This window comes from Tasmannia lanceolata, unplaced genomic scaffold (genome assembly GCF_043159265.1).
Source record: "Tasmannia lanceolata isolate RefF3 unplaced genomic scaffold, GAP_Taslan_0.1 ptg000015l, whole genome shotgun sequence".
Lineage (NCBI taxonomy): Eukaryota > Viridiplantae > Streptophyta > Magnoliopsida > Canellales > Winteraceae > Tasmannia > Tasmannia lanceolata.
In genome coordinates this window covers 19,156,693-19,183,631 of record NW_027518692.1, presented here as the reverse complement: position 1 = coordinate 19,183,631, position 26,939 = coordinate 19,156,693, and the positions used below count along the sequence as shown (strand labels likewise).

At 39.9% G+C, this 26,939-nt stretch overlaps 1 protein-coding gene across 1 annotated transcript; it reads right to left on the bottom strand.

Annotated features, from left to right (window-relative positions):
* Positions 1–9,776: 9,776 nt before the first annotated feature.
* Positions 9,777–23,880, bottom strand: LOC143845462 (subtilisin-like protease). Its single transcript, XM_077353821.1, has 4 exons — positions 23,313–23,880; positions 23,085–23,159; positions 20,885–20,955; positions 9,777–10,042 (listed from the first exon to the last, which is right to left on the bottom strand). Exons 1-3 carry the CDS (start codon positions 23,475–23,477, stop codon positions 20,902–20,904), a joined length of 294 nt encoding a protein of 97 aa, XP_077209936.1. The 5' UTR covers positions 23,478–23,880; the 3' UTR covers positions 9,777–10,042; positions 20,885–20,901.
* Positions 23,881–26,939: the final 3,059 nt, after the last annotated feature.

Here is a 26,939-nt window from a genome sequence, read left to right as displayed (position 1 = left end):
CAGTCGGTTTATGCTTCTGATACCACAAAAGGATACCAAGACACAAGCACTGTTGTGCATAAACAGAATTTTATTCATCAAACGTCATTCTCTATTTGCTAACTTGAGTTTTTATATCCAAAGTCTTAGACTAAAATTTCTTAAAAAAAAAATACAAGTTCTAAACTTTAGGCCTTGGGCTAAAATTTCTCATGAAAACTTTCCTAAACTTTAGGCCTTCCTAAAATTTCTCTAACCACACATATACTATGTTTCTAAAACTAGTTCGCACTCTAAAACATATAATTTCCTTACCAGTACAATGGAAGAAATCACTAATAAGAGAGCTTATTTAGAAATAGGAACTTTGAGTAACAAGTTACTCGAATTCTTTCTAACTACCCAAAAACCATATTTAACATGCGCTCGTTTTCCAAAACTTTCCTATCTTTGGAAAAGACAGAGAGACAGTAAGTACTGTTGGGATCAATCCTACTGACCAAGTGGATGATGGATGGTAAAGAGCCTGATCGGTCGTTTTATCTTTGTCTATAATTTCTAAAAAATTTCATTCGCTGTTGATCAAATGGCTAGAAATGTTAGAACCTAAGTAGCTGCCCTCAAATCAAGGATCCAGATCATTTGAGTGGGCCCAATTAGGCTATCAATCGGTTGGTCTGAATCATCCGATGCATGTATATTTAGAGTAGCACATCAAGTTTAGGGCCCACTATAATTGTGGTCCATCCTGTCTAAAGTGTGCTGCCTATAAATCTGTCTTCCATGTTTACAGGTGATTGTATGCATCTATAGGGTATACTATACTATACCCGGTATAGTCTTGCCCTAAATGGGGTAGGGATACCCTATGTCATTAAAAAATTATTCTTACTAAAAAAGGGAAGTGATATTTACGCCCCTTTTGATCACCAGGGACACCCAGCGCAAGTGTACGTGGCAATCAAATCCACTGGATTATTCTGACCTAAAGTACATTAGCCCCCCCTTTAGTCATTGATACACTGGCGCTGGGTGTCCCTAGTAATCAAAAGGGCGTAAATATCACTTCCCCTAAACAACCCTGTTTTTAAATATCTCCACGTGTTGAATCATGTCAGATCATAAAATCTTAAGGGAAATGCTATCAGCACTACTGCATTTTGATGATCGCACTCTCACATTATTAAAAGTACAGTATGGCTCGCACCATAGGATGATCCAAACCGTCCATTAGATGGGTCATCGCCTAAATAGGTTGTGGCCCAAAAATGATTTCCATAGATTGATCCTAACTCTCCGATCTATAGAGGGTTAGGATCCAACGTTCAGTCCATCTACTAATCGGAGGGTTAAGGATGAGTTCTACCCGGGTCCCAACATGGGTTGGGTCGGGTTGCCCAAGGACTCAACTCTAACAAAACCTGAAATTAATTGGGTTGGCTTTTCCCAACCCAACCCAGCCCACTCAGTTACAGATTAAGTTTTGATGGGGTGCGGTCACCATCTCCACCCAAACCATGCCCCGTAGGCCAGGGCCCAACATTTTACACCTCATGTTAAGCGGATGGGGCCTACCATTTTGCACCTCATGTTTTGATGGCGTGGGGCCAACAAATTGACATCCACGCATAGCATGCGTGGGAACCACCATTTTACACCTCAAGTTGGGATGGGAAGGGCCAATATCTCTACACCGAAATTATGCATAGGGTAGAGCCCACCATTATACGCCTAATTTTTATCGGGTGGGGTCACCATTTCACACTTCATGTCCTAATGTGTGGGTCCCACCATCTCAAGCCAAGACCATGCATAGGGTGGGGCCTAGCATTTTCCAACCATCCATAGCATGGGCCACGATTTCTAGAACACTATAAGAGACCGGACTCGGTCTTACATGTCTGATGTTTAGCCGAGTAAGCACATGTGGCTGAAAGACTTAAAGTACCGATTTCGATCCATCAGTTTGAAAAGGTTCAAAATATTAGTTGGAAAATTAATTATACCTTTCTTAGTAATAACCTTTTGCTAAGTTTACATTAAGCCATGGAAAATGATAAAAAGGAAAAAAGTTACTTTTATGCTCTTATCTCACATGCATGTCCCTCCGAAGCCCCCTTGTAGGACCAAAAAAATTGCCTTCTACAAGTGATCATAGAAGTGACTTTCTGCTTATAGTCATTATCATATTAAGATATGGAAAATGCTAAATTGATAGTCACTTTTATGCTTTTGGAACTTACTGGGTCTGTTTGACAATCAAAAGTCCGGCCAAATGCCATTGAGAATCACACATCCCTCATTTAGGGTTCCAGTAAAAAAAGCTAAATAGTTGAAAATTTTAAGTCCTTTACATAGGGTTCAACAATTAAATTGGGAAATTCATTCCATTTTCACTAATACAAGTTCCAAATGAGCTGTATGAATCCATGAAATAGCTGAAACTACATAGAATACAAGGTGGGAGATATCAAAAGAAGGCGTGGTATAATACCAATTCCCAACAAGAAATAAAATAGAAAATCCAAGTGATCACTTGGTGAAATTCCTTCTTCTAGTGAGCAAAGCTGTCGATGCAAGGAGAGAAAGGACATGTAACCGTGAAGAAAGGAGGAACCCCCTCCTGGGTTATGGTCCAAAACCCCTCCAACTTTGAGCTATTGAGATGATAAGAAAATATAGAACCTTGCGCCGGAAGAAAAACAACCTCAAGATCCGGGTGAAAAGCTAGGAAATTGAATCTGAACCGGTGGCGGTGAGGGAATTGCGTTCTTAAAGCTTGCGTTATGATACAATGCTTCAACACCCATTCACTTCTCTGGCAATCTACGAGCGTCCATATTTTAATCGTGGAAGTGTCGGGCTCGGCATAATGAAGATACCCACAAGACTCCCCTAAGCAATCAATAGGGGATAATTTCACCTTAGGCGGCAATTCCATCAATCGACAACTCTCTTCCTTGATATCAAATTTTAACACATGATGTGGATAAAACAACACATGCAGAGATCCTTTAGAAAAAACAACTTGTCTTCCACAACAAAAATAACATGGAAATGGCAAGAGCACCCTAGATTCAACCCACTTCCCTGTCTCAGAAGAGTAAATCTCTATCTCTATATATGAGTTTCCCGAGCTGCAACCCAAGAAGCGAACAGCTTTGAATTGATCAGAGACGAGAGGATCATAGACCAATCCGTCAATGCAACTACTTTTATGGACCTTGGGGAGAGAAACCCATTTTCTAGTGGTTGGATTACACACAATATAGTGAAGAGATTTTTGGTTCTGATGGCAATCACTTCTCTCCATCGGATAAAGAAGCAACCCATTACAACAATTGGCAATGCTTAATCTCTGATGGCTTGGCAAAAAACTGAGACTCGTACCCATATCACCTCCATTGGCAACCCTAGAATTCGACACAAAAGAATATTCTTTGGGGTCCAAGGTTTGGTAAAATAGACCCGACAGGAGTGGAGGTAGAATTTTTCGTGATAAAGCGCCCCTAGAGATCAAATTGTACCATTCCTTTGATACACACTTAAATCTAAGAAGACACTTGATAGGCAATCGAGCAAGAATCTCCATCAACATATCTTCACCTAAACTCATCCTCAGGCTGCAAGGAGTAAAACTATGTCAGTATCTAGAACGTGTATAATCTCGTAACAAGTCCAATTTGATCAAATATAACTTATAATTTGAACTACACATAAAACTCTTTCCTAGAATTTCTCTAACTGAACGCATTAATTTTGTTTCTAAATCGGGACTTGGTATGTAAAATGCCAAAAAGAAAGTGAATTTTAGGCGTCTTTCCTAAGTGACTCTTTTCCACATTCCAGTACTTTCTGTATTTTTTGACAATAGATTTCTCCTCGAATTTGTATATATATATATATATATATATATATATATATATATATATATATATACTACAAGAGAAAATATTAGGGAAATTACAGATAGACCCCTTGTGGTTTGGCCATTTTCCGCTTTATACCCTGTGGTTTGGAAGTTACCAAAGACACCCCCTCAGCTTCCTGACATTTTTAAGTAGACCCCTCCGTTGACGGTCTGTTAGTGTAACCTGACGGAGTGACTAAAACTAACCATGGTTAGTATTTTGAGGTAAAAAATACCCTTTCCAGCCATCGCCACCATCTCCGGCCACTGCCACCATCCCCATCTCCGGCCACCGCTGGCACCTCCATCACAGACAATGAAACCCCACCCCCATGGCTACATCAAACCCACATTTCAAGAAAAAAACATTGATAAAAAGAAAACAATTCCTAAAATATTAGGGTTTATGTGCAAATTATGGTAATGATGTGAATGAAACAAATAAAACTCCTAAATCGAGAGTTTATGTTGATAAATAAATGCCCTAATTTTTAGTTTTCAAGTATGGAAACCCTAATTTTAGTCGGGGAAGACGAGGGCATAACAGTCATCCCCCCCTCTCCGTCCACTCCGTCACATGTAAAAAAAAACCCCAGAAAGTTGAGGGCGTGTCGTTGGTAACTTCCAAACCCAGGGTTGAAAGCGGAAAATGGCCAAACCACAGGGGGTGTATATGTAATTTTCCCAAAATATTACAAAAGAAAATCAAACTTAGGATTTGATCGTTTTGGGTTATTTTTTAACGGGTCTGTTTCTTTTTAGATTGCATTAACCTATTCTGTATGGTTTACAAAGACAAAAAATAACACACTTACATTTCAAAATAAATAAATAACACAATTAAAAAAGGGTGATGATAAATTCGCACCCCCTTAGGATGATTCACACCCCTGTAATGTGAATTGACGTGAAAAAACGTTAAAGTCACGTTTTTTAATGTTTTTTGACGCTTTTTGACCTCAATTCACGTTAGAGGGGTTGGAATCATCCATACATGGGTGCGAATTTACCATCACCCTTTAAAAAAAAAGGGTTATGTATGATACATTACATGAAATTCCCAAACCACCCTAAACAGAGCCTAAGGTTATTCATGCATGGATCAATCTCAACTCTAATTTTTGGGTCCCACATTGTAATGAGCATGTGCAATCGAGACCATTAATCTTATGCTGAAAGAAATGAACATGGGACCCAAATTTGGCTGTTAAAAATTAGCCTAATCAATGTAGCCTTTTTTTTTTTTTGGAAAATAACTAAAATCCATCTACCTTTTTTTTTTGGAAGACAATTATTACGTACCTTTTGTGGATTCTATTTCTCCCACTTTAATCCTGACGTTTTCAAACCAAATTAATACTTTGTAACAAAATAATTAGAGGAATGCTAAGGCTAGTCGCACACTCACACTTTAATCCTGACGTTTTTTTTGTGTGAATTAGTTATGATTAATCCCAACTAGCTCATCACAATCATTAATGTGGTTCTATGGTTGGATGATCTGGATTGTCCACATGTTGGATCATGTCAAATCATAAAATCTTAAATGTTATACGGATGGGTTGGGCTATTAGGGTTTTTTCAATGAGGACCCTTGGTCATTTTTATTTTTAATCACCCAGTTAAAACCATTGATGGTGATTAGGGCTTTTCAATAGGGACTCCTGTTCGCTTTTCATTTCTAATCACCTATTTAACACCAGGGCAGACAACAAGGTTGGTGGGGCTTACAAAATTCAATATGAAGAAGCACTTTTAATGAGGAGCCGCCGGTGTTTGGTGGTGGTTCGAGCAGAGGCCGCCGGGGATCGGATGATGTGGTTGGGTGGTTTGCTATCGTTCACAGTTAGGGGCGCACAATAGCTCTGGGCTTTCGAGCGGGATCTTTGAAAGTCAAATTTGCCAGCTGGAATGTGGCGGAGAAGTCTGTGTGACGTGGCAGGTCACGATCTTGACTTGGTGGGCCCCACAAATATGGCATTTTTTGTTGCATTTAATTCAATTGAGGCTATTGGGTAATGTAAGGGGTAATGGGTTTTTCTTTTAGGCCAAGGAGAATGCTCTTGGGAAATTCATACTTTGTAAATCTAGTGGGACTAATGGTCCCCATTGTAAATTTTGCTGGTATGAATATGTTTGTCAATTTTCAAAAAGAAAATATGAAGAAGCACTTTTGAGAAAATGCTAAAAACACTCGGTTTGGATTTCGTAATCTTAGAATCATTTGGGTTGTCAAATGGGCCGGGTTGGCCTGATGGATCCATTTGGATCCGGCCTGCTTTTAGGTTGACATGAGCATTTCATTGATCATACATTGATGCAAATCCAAGATCCGGGTTACAGGTCAGATTTGGATGCAAGTCATATTGTTGGGTGGGCTCGTATAGTTATTAATTGTTAAAGAAATTGTGCACTTTTATGAAAATGGATCGATTAATTGTGTAATTTATATATTTTGAATGGAAGATTATGTAATTTTGAGAGGAAGAGAGAAATGTCATTTTTAAAAAAACAAAGGGAACTTTTTTCTTAGCCAAAAAGGAAACATTTTTTCTACAAAATTGAAGGTCCGTTTAGATTAATGAAGACATATATAGGAGAGGTGGGTCATATGCCAGAAAGATGCATGCAAGGATTTTGACAAGACTAGAGAATTAGAATTGAAAATAGAGAGGATTAAAACTAGGGGTAACAACGGATCCACTTCGGATCGGATTCGGAGTGGTCTTCGGATCCTACTTCTTGTGTCCCGGTCAATAGGGCTGCACAAAAAACCGCTCAAACCGATAAACCGAACCGGGCCTTTCGGTTCGGTTTGGTTTGGTTTTTATGCCTATCAGTTCGGTTATGGTTACCAGATTCGCAAAACTGATCCCATATGTTCGGTTTACGGTTCGGAGAATTTTAATCCGAAAAAAACCGAACCGAACCAGCAATTGTTACCAAAGGTCCAAAACCACGCTCGAGGCATAAGCTTGTTTCTTACTGGTCCATGAAAGTGGGCCCAAGGAAGAAGAAAAATAAGAAAAAGTTACCGAGATTGTGTCTTGGTTGAAAGTTGAAACGTCAGAAACCCTAGCTCTCTTTCAACGTACTCTCCTTCTCTCCGCCGACCTTCAAGAGTTCAAGCCTTCATTTTCCGACCATCCGCACGGCAAGCCAACGATCCGCCGACGGATATATCCCACCAGGTTCGTACCTTCCTTCTTCAACTCTCTTTTTCTTCTTCTTTTTTTCAACTAGGGTTTCACTGCTTCTTTTATTTTCACTGATTAGGGTCGGAAAAAGAGTCGACTTCGACTTCTCCTCTCTCCTTCGACTCATATTCTTCTAGTTTTATGGTGTAGGAAAAGTGTTAACCCTCTTTTTTGCCATTCGTCCATTCTTACCAAAACCAAATGGTCCGAAGTTTGGACTCCAAACCCACAGCAGTTTCCGCTCCTTTGTATTGAATATTGATGCCTTTATTTGGGTGTTTATATTTTTTTTAACCTAGATTGCTTCTTCATACCCTAGATTTCTTACATCAATTTCTAGGGTTCGGAGATTATCTAATGTAGATTATTCCATCTTACATACAATATGCCTATCAAGTATCAACAATTTAGACCTATTTGGATATCACCAATTCACCTAGGTCATTTCTTATTTACAAATAAGATTATTTTCACTTAATCTTATTTGCACATGGATGAGTAGTGACTTCTTTCAGTTCTTTGTATGGATAGTAGTTAACTAGTTACAGGTCAAATACGGATAAACTGTGAACCGAACCAAACCGAACTGGTCAAAATTGGTTTGGTTCGGTTCGGTTAGACTACCTATCGGTCCGGTTACGGTTTGGAAAAAATCCAAATCGATGGGATCGGTTCGGTTCAAGAGTGTGCAGCCCTACCGGTCACGATCTATTTCAAATGAGACCGTCCATCAGAGTGTCCTAGTAGGTCCTACTTACAAAACAACAAAAAAAATCTCAGCTTTCTTGATTTGAAATAAACTCCAAAACTTCCTCAATTCAGAAAAGAATTAGATCCTATATGTAATAACAACCCATGATTTTGATGAAGAATAAGATGTTATTGTTGAAAAGAACTCCAATGTTCGAGGGTGCGAGACGATAAACTTTCTAGTAACTAATCCTTGTTGAGGTTGAGTGGCAAATTTACAGGAAGAAAACCGATTGAGGAAAGGAATAGAAAATGATGTCTGGAAAAGGGGGGAAGTGAAAAGTCATAAGGACTTCGGGTCTTGACTATCCATTCCGATTTTTTTGCCATGTCTTGATCACAATATGAAAATTTTCGGATCTTATGAAGAGGATCCAAATATGTACATGGATCCTTCTATTGTGCCTAGATCATGTCTGTTAAGGTTCGGATTTGGACTATCCATCAGACCGTCTTGATCCATTGACACCTCTGATTAAAACATGAAATTAAAGAAAAAGCTTGGAGAAAAAAAATAAAGAGGGAGAAAGAGATTACCCTTAGTGTCCGTTTGGTTTAGTTTGGTTTGTTAACAAGGTCTTTCCCACCCTGGAAAGGCTTTCTAGAGAAGCCTCTTCTATTCACTTCCAGGGAAACCCTTTTTGACGTTTGGTACAACAAAGCTGAAATAGAAAGCTTTTTCCTAAGAAACTATTCATCTTGTTGGGTCATAATGCCCTTCATGGCCGCAACCTCCACCTCATCATCTTCTCGTAACCTCCACCCCATCATCTTCTCTTATCCCAACGGCCTTAGTGGAGCAGAGTAACAGTGCTTGAGATCATAGATGCTAGATACATACCTTAAGCATGGGTTCCATTTATAGAGTAGAGTCCGCAATTTGGAACACTTGCCTATTTTGGAGTCTTTCCTTATTAGTCGACAACCCTAAGGAGTCGGCTCGATTATTTGAACCTCTGAGCTTTTAGGAAAGTTGACGTGCTAGGTGCGGTCTTTCATATATGGCACTTTCCGTTTTGTTCGTGTTGTCATTTACGGAGAATAAGTGAAATGACTTCCTTGCCCTTGTTCCCTAATTGGCAAGTTCAGTGTTCGGTGACACATTTCGGACACTTATTGGATGGACGGATTCTACCCCTCACACTACTCTAACCCATTGATTTCTAGAGCTTTTTCTAGTGAATGTGGACCACTGTGTCAATTTTCTAACCTAGAGTAGGTGTACTTTGCAACACTATGGTACCGTTTTTTTTTTTTTTGTTTTTGGAATGATCACCAATTTTATTAAAATGAAGACCGAGATGGTCAATTTACATAATAAGTGCCAATATAGCTACATAATAATTAGGGCGGAAGGGCATCATAAAGGGCTAGAGCCTCCTTAAAAACTCTCAGCCTAGCCATCTTATCTGCTTCCTCGTTAGCCGTTTGACAAACATGAAAAGAAATGGCCAAAGATCACTGATCTCATCAAAGTATGAGTCAAACTTCCAAGGATTTTTCAGAGACCCTCGAAGCCACTTGATTATATTAAGCGAGTCCGCTTCAATCACCACATCGTTTAGTCCATGTGACACCACCAATTTGACGCTCTGATGAGCGGTTCAAGGAATTGCTAGCGTCCATGTCAGACCAGCCACCTCGTGAATGAAGATAAGTTTGTCTTCATTCACGAGGTGGCTGGTCTGACATGCGACATACCAGCTGCGAAATGGCTTTTGCGATGGACCCTAGCAAATCCCTCATCTCCAATTATCACAAATAAATTACTTCCAACATATCAAGTAAATTACATCAAATAAACAGGTCTCTATGCCACCATCACATACTAGGGATGCAAGATTGCCTCACCCATATTTAATGTGATTGTGGAGACTTCCATAGATGCTTTTCAGATGTATATATGCAATGAATTCTAAGAGACTGAACCAAATACAATGTAAAGATACCTCCATCATAAAGGATTGATGGTAGTTTAGACTAACATAACCAAAATATACCCTGTTCACCAGAAATTCTAATTGCTCAAGTCAAGTCAAGATTAAAAGCCTGAATTGCAATCTCATATAAGTACATTTATCTATTTCTTACATAGCATGATTTCTCATTTCCTATCAAATTGCTTGACTAACATGGATGGCCACCAATGAAGCAAAGATTGAAACAAGTATGCATCCACAGCTGAAGTTGTTTACATCAACGGCATCTACAGAGACCAGTGTAAGGAAAAGCATGGTCACAAACAAAAGACAATGGATACACAATAATTAAAACATAAACATGAACTAAGGAGCAATATTGAAGAACAATTGTAAAAGGCAACTTGTGTGTAGCTTCTAATAGAGAAAGGCGTGGTGCTGGAAACTAACTAATGTTAAACGATGTCAGGTTTGTAAGAAGCAAATAACACCTAGAATCCACCCCATTTTATTGTCTAGTTTCCAGAAACATGTTTGTCATCCCAATTTCCCTTAAAAAACAAGTAATTTTGAAGAGCAAATAATTCGTTAAAGGACATAGTATCCCCACTTCCAAATTTCACATCATCTTCCCTACAATCTTTTTTTTTTTTTTTAAATTGACATTTATTATTCCAAAAGGTGCCAAGTAGGGGACAAGTTGTCCCCTAATAGGCTACAACAGTACGACCCCCTACATCCATTAGAGTTAGCTTGCATATGTACTATATGCTACTCATCCCCATTGGCCATTACATTACCCAAAAGCCCAGCTTATACTGGATCCAAACCAAATAAAGGATCGCAGCTACAATGTGACTCGCCCATAACTGACACTCCGGATAGAAAGAGGATCTCCCTTCCACATTCGCCTAAACGATTAGGGGAAATAGCAAATTAAACAGAGTAATACCCTTGTCCCTCCCTTCACAGGGACAACTTCCTACGCTGCTTTGCGACAAATGGCCTCACCTGCATCGAAAGGTCCCAAGGGTCTACCCAAGGGCCCAAGAGACAGGCCCATTCCCATTGCGTCAAACCCATTACTTTTTCGAGAAACTTTGTCCATGTCTGCTCGGAAAAATCTCAAATCCCCAACCCACATCCGAGGTTCAATTCAAACACACAGATCTCCCACGGGTTTCTCGAGCCCCCCTCAGTTATCAACCTCTTTCCCGTCGTTTTTGAGACTTCCCTACGCTCAATAGCTTGTAGTATGCTCCATGTGGCAGGTTCATTCTCTTCAAAACTGGCCCCCAATTCTGTACACATTTCCGCCATCCTTCCTTTCTATTGCGTGAACGATAATTCCGACACGGCTTCATCTTGGTACGGTGAGACCGGAAACTCTTATCGGCTGGCCCCGCAATTGACATAGCCTCCGTGATTTTGGATTCCAGATCAATCTCAGGGAATCTTGTTGTGAGTCTGGGATCCTATCCTCACTCATTGATGGATCCAAAGGTTTATCCCCTGATTTATCTGACTCCTTCGTGTTCTCCAAAGGGTTTCTACAAACAGTTAAGTTCTTCGTGGTGGAAACTGTTTCTTCGTCCACATGGATCAAGGGGTTGTTGTCCTTCAAAGATTCGCAAACCGCCTTCATATCTGGTTCAACACCAACATAGCACTCATCCATCATCTTCCCGTCATTCCGATAATTAGAACCATCAACCGATTCCACCACCATCATATTATTTGTCGCGTTATGCTTGTTTGTGACTAATGGATCCCCTTTTGACCTTTTCCACATCATATATTCATGGAAGATTTCCTCCCAGAAGGTTCAGGGAGCGAAAATTCTTATCTCGGCCTTCACGTTTACTTGGATTTTTATTAAAATGCCTCTTGAGAGATGAGGATTTTTTACCTCGATTAAGTCGAAAGCCGCCCCTATATTCCATATTCCTTTTGCCACGAGTAGTGCTGTATTCAGGCAACGTGTCCCCTTTCCTTCCCAGAGATGGCCATCTGTTGGAGTGCTATCTCCCAAAAAAAGTAAGTTGGTATTGCCTTGCGTGTCATACGCACGTTCCCCAGCATGCCAGCTATTAGCCATCAAACCCTACAATCTTTTAAAAATGGAAATAAACACAGAAGACACACACAGAGAGAGAGAGAGAGAGAGAGAGAGAGAGAGAGAGAGACCCTAGTGTTACGATGGGGATTTGTCCTCGTTCTGGTTTTTGTTTGGGATTTGAGGTCCGGCTCCAAAACACAGTTTTGTCTAGGGGTGCAACTCGGGCGGGTCAGGTTTGGGTTGAGGCCAACCCGAACCCAACCCGAGCAACCATTTACTCAACCCGAACCCGACCCGAGTTCCAACCCGACGAGGTTCAACCCGAACCCGACCCAACCCGAGATTTTAAGCTTATAAACTAAAAAAATTATTAAAAATTTCGGGTCGAACTCAGGTCGGGTGCCCAAGCCCTCAACCGACCCCGACCCGAACCCAACCCGGGTTGAGAAAACCCAACCCGAACCCAAACCCGACTTGAACTCAACCCAACCCGAGTTTTTTCCGGGTTGAGCCCGCCCGAGTTGCACCCCTAGTTTTGTCCAATGAAAAGCGGACATGACTGACCTGGAATCGTACTCCCTTTTGCCCAAAGCCTCAGCAAGAAGGTAACTTTCGGTAGCAGACATTGATTTCTCCCTAGGAGAGCAAACAAAGCTGCTTCGCAGTCGCAGGCCGAGAGGTTACCTTCTCTATAACAGACACGATATGCCACTGGATAATGAGGAAGACGAAGAGTCTCACTTGAGCATAGAGTCCAATATTTCTTCTCACCAGGGAGAGGAATAGTGCATTCGACCTTTTTAGGAGGATTTGATTGGGAGGAAATAGATGTGATTTCCTTTCCATGTGGATAGATCTTTCCATCCCAAAAAAATCGTAACTTCACACACCAAAAAAATACTTCTGCTCACCTCTTCCCAACTGAGGGGATGAATTTTCTTTTTATTGTCGGAACCGCCCCACAAGAAGTTTTTTTAGATATGTTCAATGGCTTTATCACGCTTATAGGACATCTAAGAAGCGATAAATGGTAGATAGGGATGTTGGAAAGGACTGCTTTAATTATGGTGATTCTAACCCCGAGAGACACAAGGAATTTGCAAGTAGATAGTCTTTTGTCCATTCTTTCAACAATAGAGTCCCACATCCTCTCTTCAGTCTCCCCACATCTAGTGGGAGGCCGAATTAGGTGGTAGGGAAATGGTCTACAGAACAACCAAGCAAACAAGCCATCCTGCTACAGGTGAATTTTGAAGGGAATTGGTGATCAAAGATGGATGTGAAGGGCACGATCAATTAGGCGACTTGAGGATGTGACAGAAGTGGAAAGTGGTCCTTAAATTTTGAATTTTATATCAGCTCAAGGAATCTCTTAGCTGAGCCTTTTCTTTGCCACTCAATGAGGGCAGATTCGAACTCTTTTAGACCAGCAAAATTATAAGGAATCAATCAAGCCAATTGATCAGCAGGTAGCAAACTGATTTGAAGTAGAGAGGGACAAATGTGTGAGAATCACAAAAATTCGGCTTCGACAATAGAGGAGAGACCCACATAATTTCTGGCCGAATTCCACATTTGATCTAAGGGGAATCAAGTGGATCTTGAACTATTTTCTATAGCTTCGAATCAACAAGGCAGTAGTTGTCATTTAAGAACATTCAAGTTCCAAAGATCTCCCTTCACAATTTAAAAGCAACTCACAAGAAACTTTAATGCATGGCAAATTAGGGCTGACACTCATACGATCTCTAGAGTTGAACACGAGATTCACAATGGTAGCTGCCATAGAATGAAGATGAATCTAAGACCCTTCCAGGACGTTTGAAAAAAGAACCGAACTTAGCATTTACTTATGATGCCATTTCTTTCTGTGCATAGGATTTGGTCTTCTTCATTTGGAGGTCAGAACTCCACTACAAGCAATGTTTGCCTTATAAAATCAATAGCTTGGATTCATTGAGCACTAGCTACTGAATTCCCCTCCACTAACATAGAAGCAAATAGTCTTTTTCCTTCCACAAGATAGATCCACAACCATTGATCTCTAGGATCTATTATAAAATTTGAAAAAAACTAACAGCTGTTACAATCCTTTCAACAAGAACCTTGCATGCATCTCATGGAGCGGAAAAAAAAACTCCGTTATGGAAGAAGGATTTGTATAACTGTTCGTACAAACTCCAAATCCCCTTATCTGTGAGGTTTGGGAATAAAGGACAATACATCCAGTTCCAATAGCAAGAAGCCGAAAAAGAATTTCTCAGATCTAATGTTTGAATGACTTAGTCAAATTCGAGGAAGTAGATTTCCTAACTACAGTCAATTAACAAGTTCCGATTCACAAAATAGATCCAGAAATTATTATCTTTATTCCATTAAAGCTTACTGTTCCCTTCCTGAAGCTCAATTGAAGCACAAAATGGTTGATTCACAATTAATTCAGAAAACAATTGAAGAAAACTTGGAAATGATTTTCAAACCAAAACTTCACAGATCTGAACCGTTGGAAGTTCTTTCTGCTGAAATTATATGTGAAGAATCCACGTCTCACGAACTCGACCTAGCCTTCTAAGATTCTTTGCAGAGTTTTTTTTTTCTTACAGCATTCAATAGGATGAACTAAGGTTTAGATACTTACAGGAATAAAGAAATTTCAGCACAGCACAAATGCAATTTCTCACCGTGGAAGCACCTTGAATTGTAGCTCCATTTCAGGACAGATCCATCTTCTTTTTTTTTGTTTCTTGATGACATAGGGTATCCCCACCCCATTTTTTAGGGCGGGACTATTCCTTATGGATGCACACAATCACCCATAAAACATGCGCATCGGGTACGCTCGTGGGATTTGAACTCGCTTAAATGGGGAGCATACCCATGACTTTAAGCCAAAAAGCCAAACTCATACGGGTTACAGATCTACCTATTCTTACTACTTAATAAGTGTTTTCTTCAATGACAATGAAATTAGATCAGGCATCTGAGGTGCCAAATCATTGATGATGGAAAAGTGCCTTGCAAATCAAAGGGAAATCACAAAGAAGAAGAAGGGAGCTTGAAGATCCAAGTCGTCCTCTAGCCTTGGAAAACTAGAAACCCTCTTTGCAAGAGGTTTCGCTCCAAAAGCACTAATTCCCAATTTCTCCAAAATTCAAATTACAAATCAAAAATCAAGAAGCTAATATTACCTATGTGCCTCTACCTATGGTAAAAAGGGCAGCCCAATGCACGATGCTCCCGCCATTGGCTAGATGTACGCAGCCTTACCCCTGCTTTGCAGAGAGGCTGTTTCTGTGACAAGGTTTTAAATTTCGGTTTCGGAGGTAATTTCGTGGGTAACCGAAACCGAAATTCTAGCTGAAATCCGGAAATTTTGGCCGAAATTACCGAAATTTCGGTCAATTTCGACCAAAATTTGGCAAATTTCGGTTTCGGAACGTTTCGGTCCTCACCGAAATCTGAAATTTCAGATTTTGGCCGAAATTTAAAACCTTGTTCCGTGACTCGAACCCGTGACCACCAGGTCAAAACGTCTCTACCTATGGTAAATAACTAAAAACAAAGAATAAGTGGTAAAAATAACCAAACCACCCATAACAACCCACAAAGACATAAATGGACATGACAAATATCCAAAAAATGACTACGCTATCCTACTAACACAAGAAGACTAGGAAAGAAAAAAGGCCCTACATTAATGGAGCATGTCAAATGCTGATGGGATATGGGATGCTCCCTGCATCACTCATCCCCCTCAAGGTGAATACAAAGTAACTTGGACTTACGAAAGTTAGACCTTTGCTCAGTGACAATCTCATAGCATCGGATCACAACTTTAAGTTTCCTCACTTTATTATTTAAAAAAAAGAAGAAGTTTCCTCACTTTATCCTCATCGGCTTCGCTAAAGATTAAGGTATCATCTGCAAACATCCTCCTTAACTCGTTCCTCTTGTTATTTTAAGTTACCATGGTCGATGGTACTACAACACTACCAAACTTTTCAAATCTTTGCATAGATCAATGCTGGTAGATTTCATCCGAGATATAAGATTTCAACATCAAGATAATCATTACACCAAAAGGATCTGTAACTTGTCGAGGAAAAAAAGGGCAACACAGAAAAGAAGGATCATAGGCTTACAGTAGAAAAGGAAAAAAAAAAAGCAACAAGAAACTAAAATATGGCCAAAAACTGGATTAGCAACCGATTTATAATAAAATCAGGAAAATGCAAATTATTCCAGGACATGGAGTCGGTTTTAAATGAATTAGGGGACTACAAATCATTCCTTCAACATGCCACTCATGACAAGCGATCCATACGTATTAGTTTTCCTTTTTGCTATCCTTCTTAACATTGTACTACTGATTGGAAGGGAATGTGTATACAAATTACAGGAAAACCTCCAGACATCATCCAGAAATAAACATAGAACTAGCAAGTAGAACTATCGACCCAAGATTAATTCATAGCCAAAAGGTTGATAATATTTCCATTACATCAAGTAGATTGCCATTTTAAGATTTATTTATAACATTGAAGGGGTGATCTCTCTAGAAAATAATATAAAGAAAAGAAAAAAGAGCCCAACATATTTAGAAATATAAACAGTGAATCCATTTCATTAAATTAAGGAAAGGTGATCTAGAAAAAAAACATAATCTATGCTCTATAGGCCAATCGAATAGCATTAAGCATAGTTACCGGTAGCTCCTATTTAGATCAGAAGCTCCCTTCAGAAGCTAAATTCTCCTCGCTACCCAAATTTAGTAGAAGCGCACTTCCAACACGCTTCCTCTTAATCAAGGTTTCAAATTTCGGTTTCGGAATTCATTTCAGTCCTCACCGAAACCGAAATTTCAGCCGGACGAAATCCAACGAAATCAAACAACTGGTACTTTCTCTCCTATAAAATTTCGACTGAAATTACCGAAATTTCTGTAATTTCGGCCTAAATTTCAGGATAATATTAAATAATTATCATAAATCAAGATTTTTGGGTGAAATCCCTTAAATTTCAGATGAAATTTTGAGATGAAACCGAAATTTCAAAATTTCGGCTGAAATAAACTACTATTTCGGGTTTTACCGATTTGGATTTCGTTATCCACCGAAACCTGAAATTTCAGATTTCGGGACAGATTTTTACCTTGCTCTTAATTACGAGTACGTTTCCTATTTAGGTGATTCTTTTTTCCTAAAACAGTGTTTCCCAACGAGTGTATTTAAAACTTATGTGAATTTTTCTCCAAAACTTAATATTAAATCTAAGCGAATAAAAACATGAACTATTTTTTTTTTTTTGAATGGTTAAAAAAAAAAAAAAAAAAAAAAAAAACATGAACTATGTAATACTATAAATCCCTCAAACTAGTAATTCTGATCTTGGGTCACGTCCTCCTTACAACTTGTAACCTAACCTACATTAACTCTGCCTCCCAAATCAACCATAACCCTATCTCTTCCAATACACTCCTCGTTTGCTTCCAATGAGACAGGAAAGGACCTATTATTTAGTTAGGGCCCGGAAGCTCCCTTTGCGTGGAATGCCCATACGAGGAATAATGATGATGGGGGGTGCCACCTCCAATAATAGGGTCTTTGATCCATTCATATAGTAGGGGGGCTTGAAACTTGGCTAATGAACCCAATGAAGCTGCCTTACTGAAAAGAGGTCCCATAATTACGAAGCATGATCAGAGCCTGCTTTTCTTAAAGAATCTAGTCAGTCGTATTATGCTGGCTTGAAAGGGCTCTTTAGTTGCTTTCATGGCATGGATCATTATTATACGCATTCTCTTTGTTTCCCCCATCCGAGAGGAAAGAATAAGGGGCCTTCTATTTTGGTAGAATCTGATTTTTTGAGGGAAGGCGTATTACTTGTTTCATGTTAAAACTTCGAAGGACACTTCTCACATACATCCTCTTTACTCCTCTTGGTGCTTTTTGCTTCCCACGGTCTCTTTTTTTTAGACCCCTTGCTTTCCACACCACTTCTCTTACTCGTTTCCAAATGAAACCTTAGAAAGAATGCCTCAAATAGCAAATAGGATACGGGTGGGAGGCGATCTTCAGACCATGTAACCTAAGAAATAATGGCATTTTGTTTCTAATTTGTTTGCATGGAATAGTTTTCTTTGCCTTTTGAGGTTTCATTGTGAAACATTTATAGCAAAAAACAAATAATTAAATAGTCTTAGAGAAAATGTTGTGGGATGAGGACCTTGGGGTGAGTTTCATTTCAGTAATGTGATTATGCTTTCCCTCTGAGTGTTGGGCTAAACTGAGCAACCCTGCTTTAGTCAAGCAACTCCTATGGGCCAAGAGACAGTCTCATGTAGACAGTTTCTATGGGGCATAGGCCTCCCAAATCCTACTGAGGACCTCTGTAGAGAGTAGGACAGGGACTGACTGGTGATACCAACCCATCACGGTAATAGCTTAGAACACTAAGATACGCCATGAAAAACCATAAGTTTAACATCAGAGGATCTCTTGCCCACACGCTAAACTGGCAGAAAACAAGCAACTAAATTTAAATTCTTTTTTTTTTTTTGAATGGTAAATTTAACTTCTATTGATAGAAAGTTTCACGTGTAAAAACTGGAACCATGAATAAGCACATAAAATGGCTGCACCGGTGGACAAAGTCACAAAGATGATAGAAACAGTTGATCCTCAACCTCAAGAAGCAGTGTTTATTACTATCCATTGTTCAAGATATTAAAGCCAAAAAATCAAACAGGGATCAGGTTTTCTTATTAGGCAATCACAGTAATAGCTTAGTGTTGGTATGTGGCCAAGATGGCCATTGGCATGCACCTCTCCCATGAATTCAAAAGAAAAGAGTTTTGTCCGCTGTCGACACAACCGTTTTCCCGGTCTCGCATATGGTGCATCCGTGGGTGAGCAGACACGTATAATCTATTTAATGACGGGATTAATAGCAACAAGATGCATTGCCGCAACGGCCTACCTAAAATAGAATACTAGTGAATTAGGTTCAAGAAAATCCCCCAATTCCCACCTTTCAGACCATAGCACTGCTCTAATTAAGGAGTTTACTATTGCCATCAAAATTCATCTTAAGCCACACCTCGGTTAGGGGGTTATACCTCAAGAGGCCTTACAATTGAAGATAATTTTGTGCTAATCTAAACCCAACTACAAATAATGTCTTGAACAGCAACACTAGCAAATAATGTCTAGAACTGCAACAATAACAAATCATTTGGTCCTTGAGACTTCAATAATCATCCTGTTAATAATTTTACCAATTGAAATAGATTCATTTCTAAAATTTGGTCATTTCTATCCTTCTACATGATCCATATCACTGAAGAATAAAGGAATTTCTATAAGCAATCAAGTCTCTTGCTGCCCACTGATTTACACCGCCACACCCAAATAGAATTTTCATATACATATGGCCACATGCCAATCATATGTTAGAATACTAGAACATATGCCGTTTTAACATTAAACACCAATATTGAAATTCATTACATGTGATTCCTATCAAACTGGGTCGAAGACATCTCTCACCATTATATAAGAATGTGGGGCCCAATTGATTCCTCCCTCTGTTTGATACAAATGTAGGCCAGGACCACACTTCCCCACCCTCACCCCCTCTCCTCCTCCTACTCTCCTACCTTCTTGGGTGGCCTTGTTTTTTGGGCTTAAGGAGAGGAACTTTCCCTTCTAAGAGGTAAAGAGCCCAAGCCTCTTGAAAATTAGTTTATTTAAAAAAATAATTATTCAAGACAGGAGAGGATAGATTGGGCAGTTTTGCTTTTGTTGCTGTGTCTTGAGTTCTTGACATGGTCACATAATTAGTAGGTTAAAGCAAGGTTGCTAGAGCAGGAATTGAAAGCGGGAATCGAGGGATCCCGGGATGGTCGGAAGCGGGAATCGTGAAGTCGCCGGAGAGTCGCCGGGGAGTCCGGGGAATAGTCGAGGAATCATTGCGGAGTTGGGCATCAGTAGGGAATCTCCGAGGAATCGCCGGGAAATCGCGTTTCACATAACATTAAACCGCGGTTCCCAAAAGTAGGAATCGGGTTTCCGGAAAATCATAAACCGCAATTCCCAAAAGTGGGAATCGGGTTCCCGGCGAATCCGAACCGGGATTCCCAGTTTTTGGGGCTTCGATAATATTCTCGTTTCGGATTCGAGAACCCAGGAATCGAGGTTCCCCACTCCCAGGGAAGAATCCTGCTTCCTTGGGTTAAAGTAATTACGCTTAGTACGCCAACTAACCATTTCTAAATCTAGTTGTGGCCTTTTTTGTCAGGTTTTGTAATCTTTTCCAAATTCCTACTTGAAATTCCACAAAAGGGAAGTGATTTCGTATAAAGATTGACTGAGATTTGATATGTAATAAATACTAAAATAATTAGTAAGGATATTATTACTAAAAGTGAAGTCCATGAGAAATTGATGATATATGGCGACCAGGTGATACAGTAAATAGGGCAATAAAATACACATTTTTATTGGATACGCATTGTATTGCGATATATTGAGAACCACGATACTATGAGTCCAGCAGTGAAGCAATGAAAGATGCCTCGGCACCCATGAGTCAACTAACTTCTGCCAAGCATCATATATCCCGGAGGTTCATAAGGGAAAAAGTTAAAGACAAAAAAGAATAAAGATGAAATAAGCCCAAGAGGAATTATCACTGGTCTGTTTCTTGAGAGCTGTAACCATCAGGATGCATTTTGCACCGCAGGGTGCACCATGTTGCTTACTCCTCAATCGCATTGGAAACACTGATTTATCGTGACTTAAAAAGCTACTTGTTCAAGCAGAATGAATAAACTAACATACAGGAATTAGTAATTTTGCATGCATCAACTACGCTATCATTGCCAGCCATGTTTAATTTGTCCTTGCGAGCTTTTGTTCAATGCAATTCACCAAATAACAGCCACAAAAAATCTAAACAACAAACAACACTATTGTACAAAAATAGAAGGTGCCATGGCTAAAGATATCAATAAACATTCAATGAAATTTCGAAATCAGTCTGAATATAAAGCCTGATAAAACCAACTAACCAATCAACTCAGGTGCATCAATCATCTGATTTCTTAAATTGCCGCCTATTCCCGTATATCAAACCAGTTTCCTGAAGCATGCATCCAAAAACACTTAATTTCGAACTAATAAATGAATAAGTAAATGCATAAGAACAGACCCAAAAAAACACCAAATTGATCATAAAAATCAGAACTTAATGTGAAATTTACAATTACTCCCATGGTTTTAAATTTCCTCGAAATGACCAAAATGTTTCCATTTCCATTCCCACCGAAACGAAATCTACATGATTTCAGTTTATGTCATTATTTCCCCAAAATTTTAACCTAAAATATTGAAATTCGACCGAAATTTCTGAAATTTGACCGATATTTTCGAAACTCGACTGACATTTCCGAAATTCGACCGAAATGGTCGAAAAATAAAATAAAAATGGAAAGATGTTATTATTTACATTTCAATGAAATTCATTAATGTAAAGAATGATATTTAGTAGGAAACATCATTGACTGCACAATAAAGTAATTGTATCTTATGCATGAGATGTTAGATTGGCATGGGACCAATAATACTATTGTAACTTTATGAAGTATTGCACATGGTTTTAAATTTCGACCGAAATCCGAAATTTCGGTGGGACCGAAACCGGTATTTGACGAAATTAAATATTTCGCCATTTACCAAATTTTGGCCGAAATTTCGGTAATTTCGGTCCGAAATTTCGAGAAAATGCAATTTTTATTTTTTTTAAAAAAAAGTTAAAAAATTTCGGAATTTCTGTCCGGAATTTCGAACGGGAGTACCAAATTTCGACCGAAATTTCGGAATTTCGGTCGAAATCTCGGTTTTCCGAATGTCCGAAACGGTTACCGAAACCGAAATTTTAAACCATGGTATTGCATAGAGTTGGGATACTTAGAGGGGAGAATGGTCATGTACTTTCTTATAGTTCATTACATTGTACTTCATTACTAACTTTATTGTATCCAGACATGTGAGACAACGCATGTCACTAGGTGTTTGATGTGATTACGCCATTATGGACGGCTTACTTGCTTATGCGATGGTTTCTAAGTATTTTTTTTTTTTTTTTTGGAATGGTTGGTTTCTAAGTATGTATTTGTGCTTATTCTAGCATTTTCCAAAGTTTCATCTTAAAATTTCATCATCTGCATATGCTTTTTTTTTTTAAGATTTAAAAAGTTCATCATTTGTGTATGTGTCCATTCGTTTCCGCAATTTTACAAGATTTACACCGAAACTGAAATGTTTCCATTTCCGCACCGGCAAAATGGAAACTGAAACCGAAATTTAAAACCTTGATTACTCCAAAAGCTTAAGCTGTTAGAGTTGCTGTTATTTAATCATTTGTAATTCAACACTCTCCCTGCGTATGGCCCCTCTTTTTGGGGTTGGGCGTACACGTGGACTTTTAGGGGCCGTTTGGATCCGCGGATTTTAGAATCCGAGATTTCTTCAAAATTGTTGGTAAGAGACAAGAGAAAAAGCGGACAAGCCGTCATTTTCTGACTTCTCGCCCTTCTTTCCGTCAGCAAGAGAGTAGCAGATCCTCCCATGTTTCCAGGTTTCAGAAATCTCAGTATGCTGGAGAGATTTCTAAAACCTGGATTTCTCACTTAAAATCCAAGAAGCGCTGTAAGGACAACATACAACAGCTTGATCATGATCCCTCTTTTACACTGTTTTCAAACTAAAAAACTGGATTCTAAAATCCGTGCATCCAAACGACCCCTTAATATCAAGGAGTAGTTGGGTTTTGAATCCAAGACCTGGCTCAAGGCAATAGCTTGGTGTTAGAATCGGTTTCCCTTATTTAGATAGTTTTTTCATTATTTATGTTATTTCCATATTATGGTAGGTTCCCTTAATTTTCTTTTCCTAGTTTGCTGATTTATGCTTCCTATTTTACATTCCTCAATTTCTATATAATGTAGATGTCGTATAGCTATTCAGCAATGAATAATCACACTTAGCGTAGTTACCACATTGGAGGCCAAGTTTCCTCGAATTAACTCACTATTTTCTCCATTTTTCTCCTAATCTATCCTTCTTCTCTGTTTTCGGTTTTGATACAACAGTGTTCTATCACTCTGATATCATGTGAAACAACCAATTACTCCAAAAGCTTAAGATGTTAGAGTTGGTGTTATTTAATCTATTATAATCCAATTCCTTCATAGAAAAAAAAAAATTCACCTGTGGATCAGGAATGGGTTTTCTTTTCTCGACGTAACGATACCGGTCCGAAGCCGCGGCCAGAGCGGCTCTTTCCTGAAACCAAAGAGAACCCAAAAATCCTAAACACTAAAACAGAGAAAGTAAAAAATTTATATATATATATATATATATATATATATATATATATATATATATATATATAACAAATAAGAGATCATATTACTGAATTATATAAAAGAGAATTACCTCTTGTTCTCTCTTGAGATCTCTAGAGGGTTTTACCCAAAGTAAATATGCTAACGTGCATGCAACGGCCCACGAAGCTATATTGCTTCCTCCTCTTAAACCCCCCATGGAATTTCCAACGAATGATCTCACATTTCCAAAGGTTCTTCTCCAACTGCTTGCCATTTGAGAAAAATGAAACCCACTTCCTAGGGTTTTGATTTCTAGATTATCCCTTCTCTTTCGAGGGATTTCCTTAATTGCGTTTCTCTTTAAGGGGATTTTGTTTATGGGTTTCACTTTGTTCAGGAGACAGCTTGAGGTAAGGCGTGAATTGCAGGGTACATCTTATAACCGAAACTGCAAGTTAACTTGGACAGCTGCAACTTGAATACTTGATTTAGGTTCTTTCTTGAAGCGAGAAATCAGGTAACGCATGGGTTCTCTCCTAGGGCTGGCAATTTCACCCGAAAAAAGCGAGGATCCGCCCCGCCCCGTTTGGGGGCGGGGATTCCCCGATTTGAGAGGGGAAGGGTAAGGGGAAGGGGATTTTAAAAATTCCCTAGTGCGGGGAGGGGAAGGGGTTGGAGTTGTCCCCTCCCCTCCCCGCCCCGCCTCGCCTCGCCCCGTTAATCAATGCCATTTTTTTGTATATTTTTAAGTATTTTTTTTTTAGGAAAACTACTAGAAACTCTGTGGATCGGCTACAAGATTCCCCAAACATAGACTTAGCTTGTCTTTTCCTTTTAATTAGCTTCTGAGAGCATTTTGGGAACTATAATAACCTTTTGACAGATGTTGAAATAATAAAGACAAGCTGAGTGAGTGAGTGTATGCAATTATCAAAAAATCGTAGTGCTAACATCGGTAGCCAAAATAAATTGCATTTTATTATTAAAAGTATGGTATGGCCCGCACCATACGATGATCCAAACCATCCATTAGATGGGGCACACCCTAAATAGGTTGTGCCCCAAAAATCATTTTCATAGGTTGATCCTAACCCTCCGATCTATAGAGGAATAGGATCATTCAGTACCTCTACAGATCGGAGGGTTAGGATCAACCTAAGGGAATGATTTTTTGGGCGCAACATATTTAGGGTGTGCACCATCTAATGGACGGTTTGGATCATCCTATGGTGCGGGCCATACCTTACTTTTAATAAAGTCAGGAGTGCGATCATCAGAATACAGTAGTGTTCATAACATTTCCCAAAATTAATGATCCAAAATGGGGTTTGGATGTTGGGTACTCTAAGTGGCAGGCTATGATACCACTTGATCTAAAATTGAAGTTGGATCGAATCCAATTAGCAATGTGCGGAAATCCCATCATCCAACAACAGCTACTGTCGGTCCAATGGGTCCATCCATCCATCGTCCACACACAAATACCGAATATGGATCTGCCCTCTCTTATTAAATCTTTAAGTAAAAAAACACTATAAACAAGTGAAATCTGGACGTTCGTTGCTGCCCAGCATTTCAATCAATATATAAAGAAGAGAAGACAAACTCCTTATACCAATCTCTTGCTAATTTAATTAACAGCTAGCCTATCGATTGTTAGTTTATAACATTTTTATATATTGAAATTGCATCAAGTTGATTAGGGACACCCAGCATTAGTGTATCAATGACTAAAGAGGGGGTGATGTTGGGGCGGGGCGGGGATTTTGTCCCCGAAGGATGCGGGGAGGGGAAGGGGATTAGATATTCCCCGCGGGGAGGGGAGGGGGATTCCCCACCATCCCCGCAGAGGGGAGGGGGAAGGGGAGGGGGGAAATTCCCCGCAGAGGGGAAAGGGTAGGGGACCCCAACATCCGGCCCCGCCCTGCCCCGTTGCCAGCCCTATTCTCTCCACTGGCCTTCTAAATGGGCCGGGCCGAACAGAATGGGTAGACCCACATATACAGTGTAATCGAGGGCCTCGACATATCTCCTCCCAAGATAATATCCGTTTGTGGGCACCAATTCCTTGATTTCAACTTTGATTTGCAATTTCTATTTATCTTTGGGGAGATGATTTTTTCGCCCCCGGTACGATAATACACCCAGTAGAGTGATTTGAGTCAAAAAGGGTTAGAGTCTACCCACAATTCACGTTGACAGGGGGTACATGGGAGAAAAAATCATGTCCTCCCTCTTTGGAAATTGAAAAATGCGCCCCTGCCAGCTGCAGTGTGAGTGGAAATTAGGTTCCTTGAATCCTTCACATAAGGGTGTCAATTTTGGCTCGGGCTCGGAAGCTCGCTCGAGCTCGGCTCGAATCCATAACGAGCCGAGCCGAGCCGAGCCGGCTCGCCAGGCTCGTTAAGAATTTAATATATTTAAATATATATATATTATATATTAATATATACACTAAAAGGGTTGTCCAGGGAGTGAAAGGGGGAGGCAAAATATGTCACTTCATTTTTGGAACCCCATTTGTTACTTGGACCACCCCCCATAGTGTAAAAAAAGTGGTCAAATTACACTAGATAGGGCTGTCCAGGGAAGATGAGGGGTGTGAACTTAATATAACCTGAGCTCGGTAAGGCTCGCGAGCCTGGTTGAGCCGGGCCGAACAGAGCCCGAGCCCGAGCCAGAGCCCGAGCTGAGCTTTTGAGCTTAACGAGCCGAGCCGAGCCTGGCCAAGCTCGGCTCGGCTCGTTTACACCCCTACCTTTACGTGTGAAGACTCTTCTCTTAAGTACATCAGCCCCCTCCTCTGCATTCGTAGATACACTGCAGCTTTAAAAAAAGGGGGCGGATATATCACTTCCCTCTTTTTATCTTCTAAATAATATTCTAAGGGATTTGCTAGGGACCATTGCAAAAGGCATTCCGCGGAGCGGCTATTGCATGTGGCTGCTCTCTTAAGCAACAGCCGCTCTGCTGCCTTCTGCGATGTTCCCTTGCAAATCCCATATTCTAAACTGAAATGTTATCAGCACAATTGATAGTTGTAAAAATGTCAAAATATGGTTGTGCTAATATCATTTCCCTATACTAAATATTTTAAATTTGTGACTCATTAGCCCCAGCGGTAGTGACGGGCGCAGGCGCTACTCATCCTCGAATGCACTCCGTCCCTGATTCGGGGATGGCGGGGAATCCCCATCCCCGGCCCCGAACACTAAAGGGAAACGTGTTTAATGGATTTTTTTATTGAAAACTTCAACCAAAAATGCATTTGAGAAAGATATTAGGGAAAATTTAGGACTACCAAGCGAAATTTATTCTATGGTAAGTGTGGCTACCCAAATTAAAAGCGGCAAACCCAAATTTAATAGAGGAAAATTCAATTTTGTACGGGGATTATGGGCGGGGTGGGACGGGAGCAATCCCCGCCCCGTCCCCTCTTCGGAGAATTTTTTCAATCCCCGTCCCCATCCCTGCTTAAATCGGGGAATCACTCCCCCGTTCGGGGCAGCGTAGGGCGGATCCCCTTTTTCGCGGGTTTATTTGCTAGCCAAGGACTGAGCCAAGGGGGGTCGAGGGGGGGGGGGGGGGGTGGGGCAATTGCCCCTCCCCCTTGATTTTTGCAGAAAATTTTCTGAGTCGAGGGATTGGATACTGGATAAGTCTGGTTTTAGAAAGCCCAATTTTTTTTCCTCTGTACGAAAAGCCAACAGCATAGTGGTAGGGATTTTGATGTGGG

Coding starts and splice junctions, on each gene's coding strand:
- LOC143845462 (XM_077353821.1), bottom strand. CDS start 23,477: ATGGCAAGCAGTTGGAGAAGAACCTTTGGAAATGTGAGATCATTCGTT. Junction 23,160..23,312: donor ATCTCAAGAGAGAACAAGAG/GTAATTCTCTTT, acceptor CTTTGGTTTCAG/GAAAGAGCCGCTCTGGCCGC. Junction 20,956..23,084: donor AACCCATTCCTGATCCACAG/GTGAATTTTTTT, acceptor TGCATGCTTCAG/GAAACTGGTTTGATATACGG.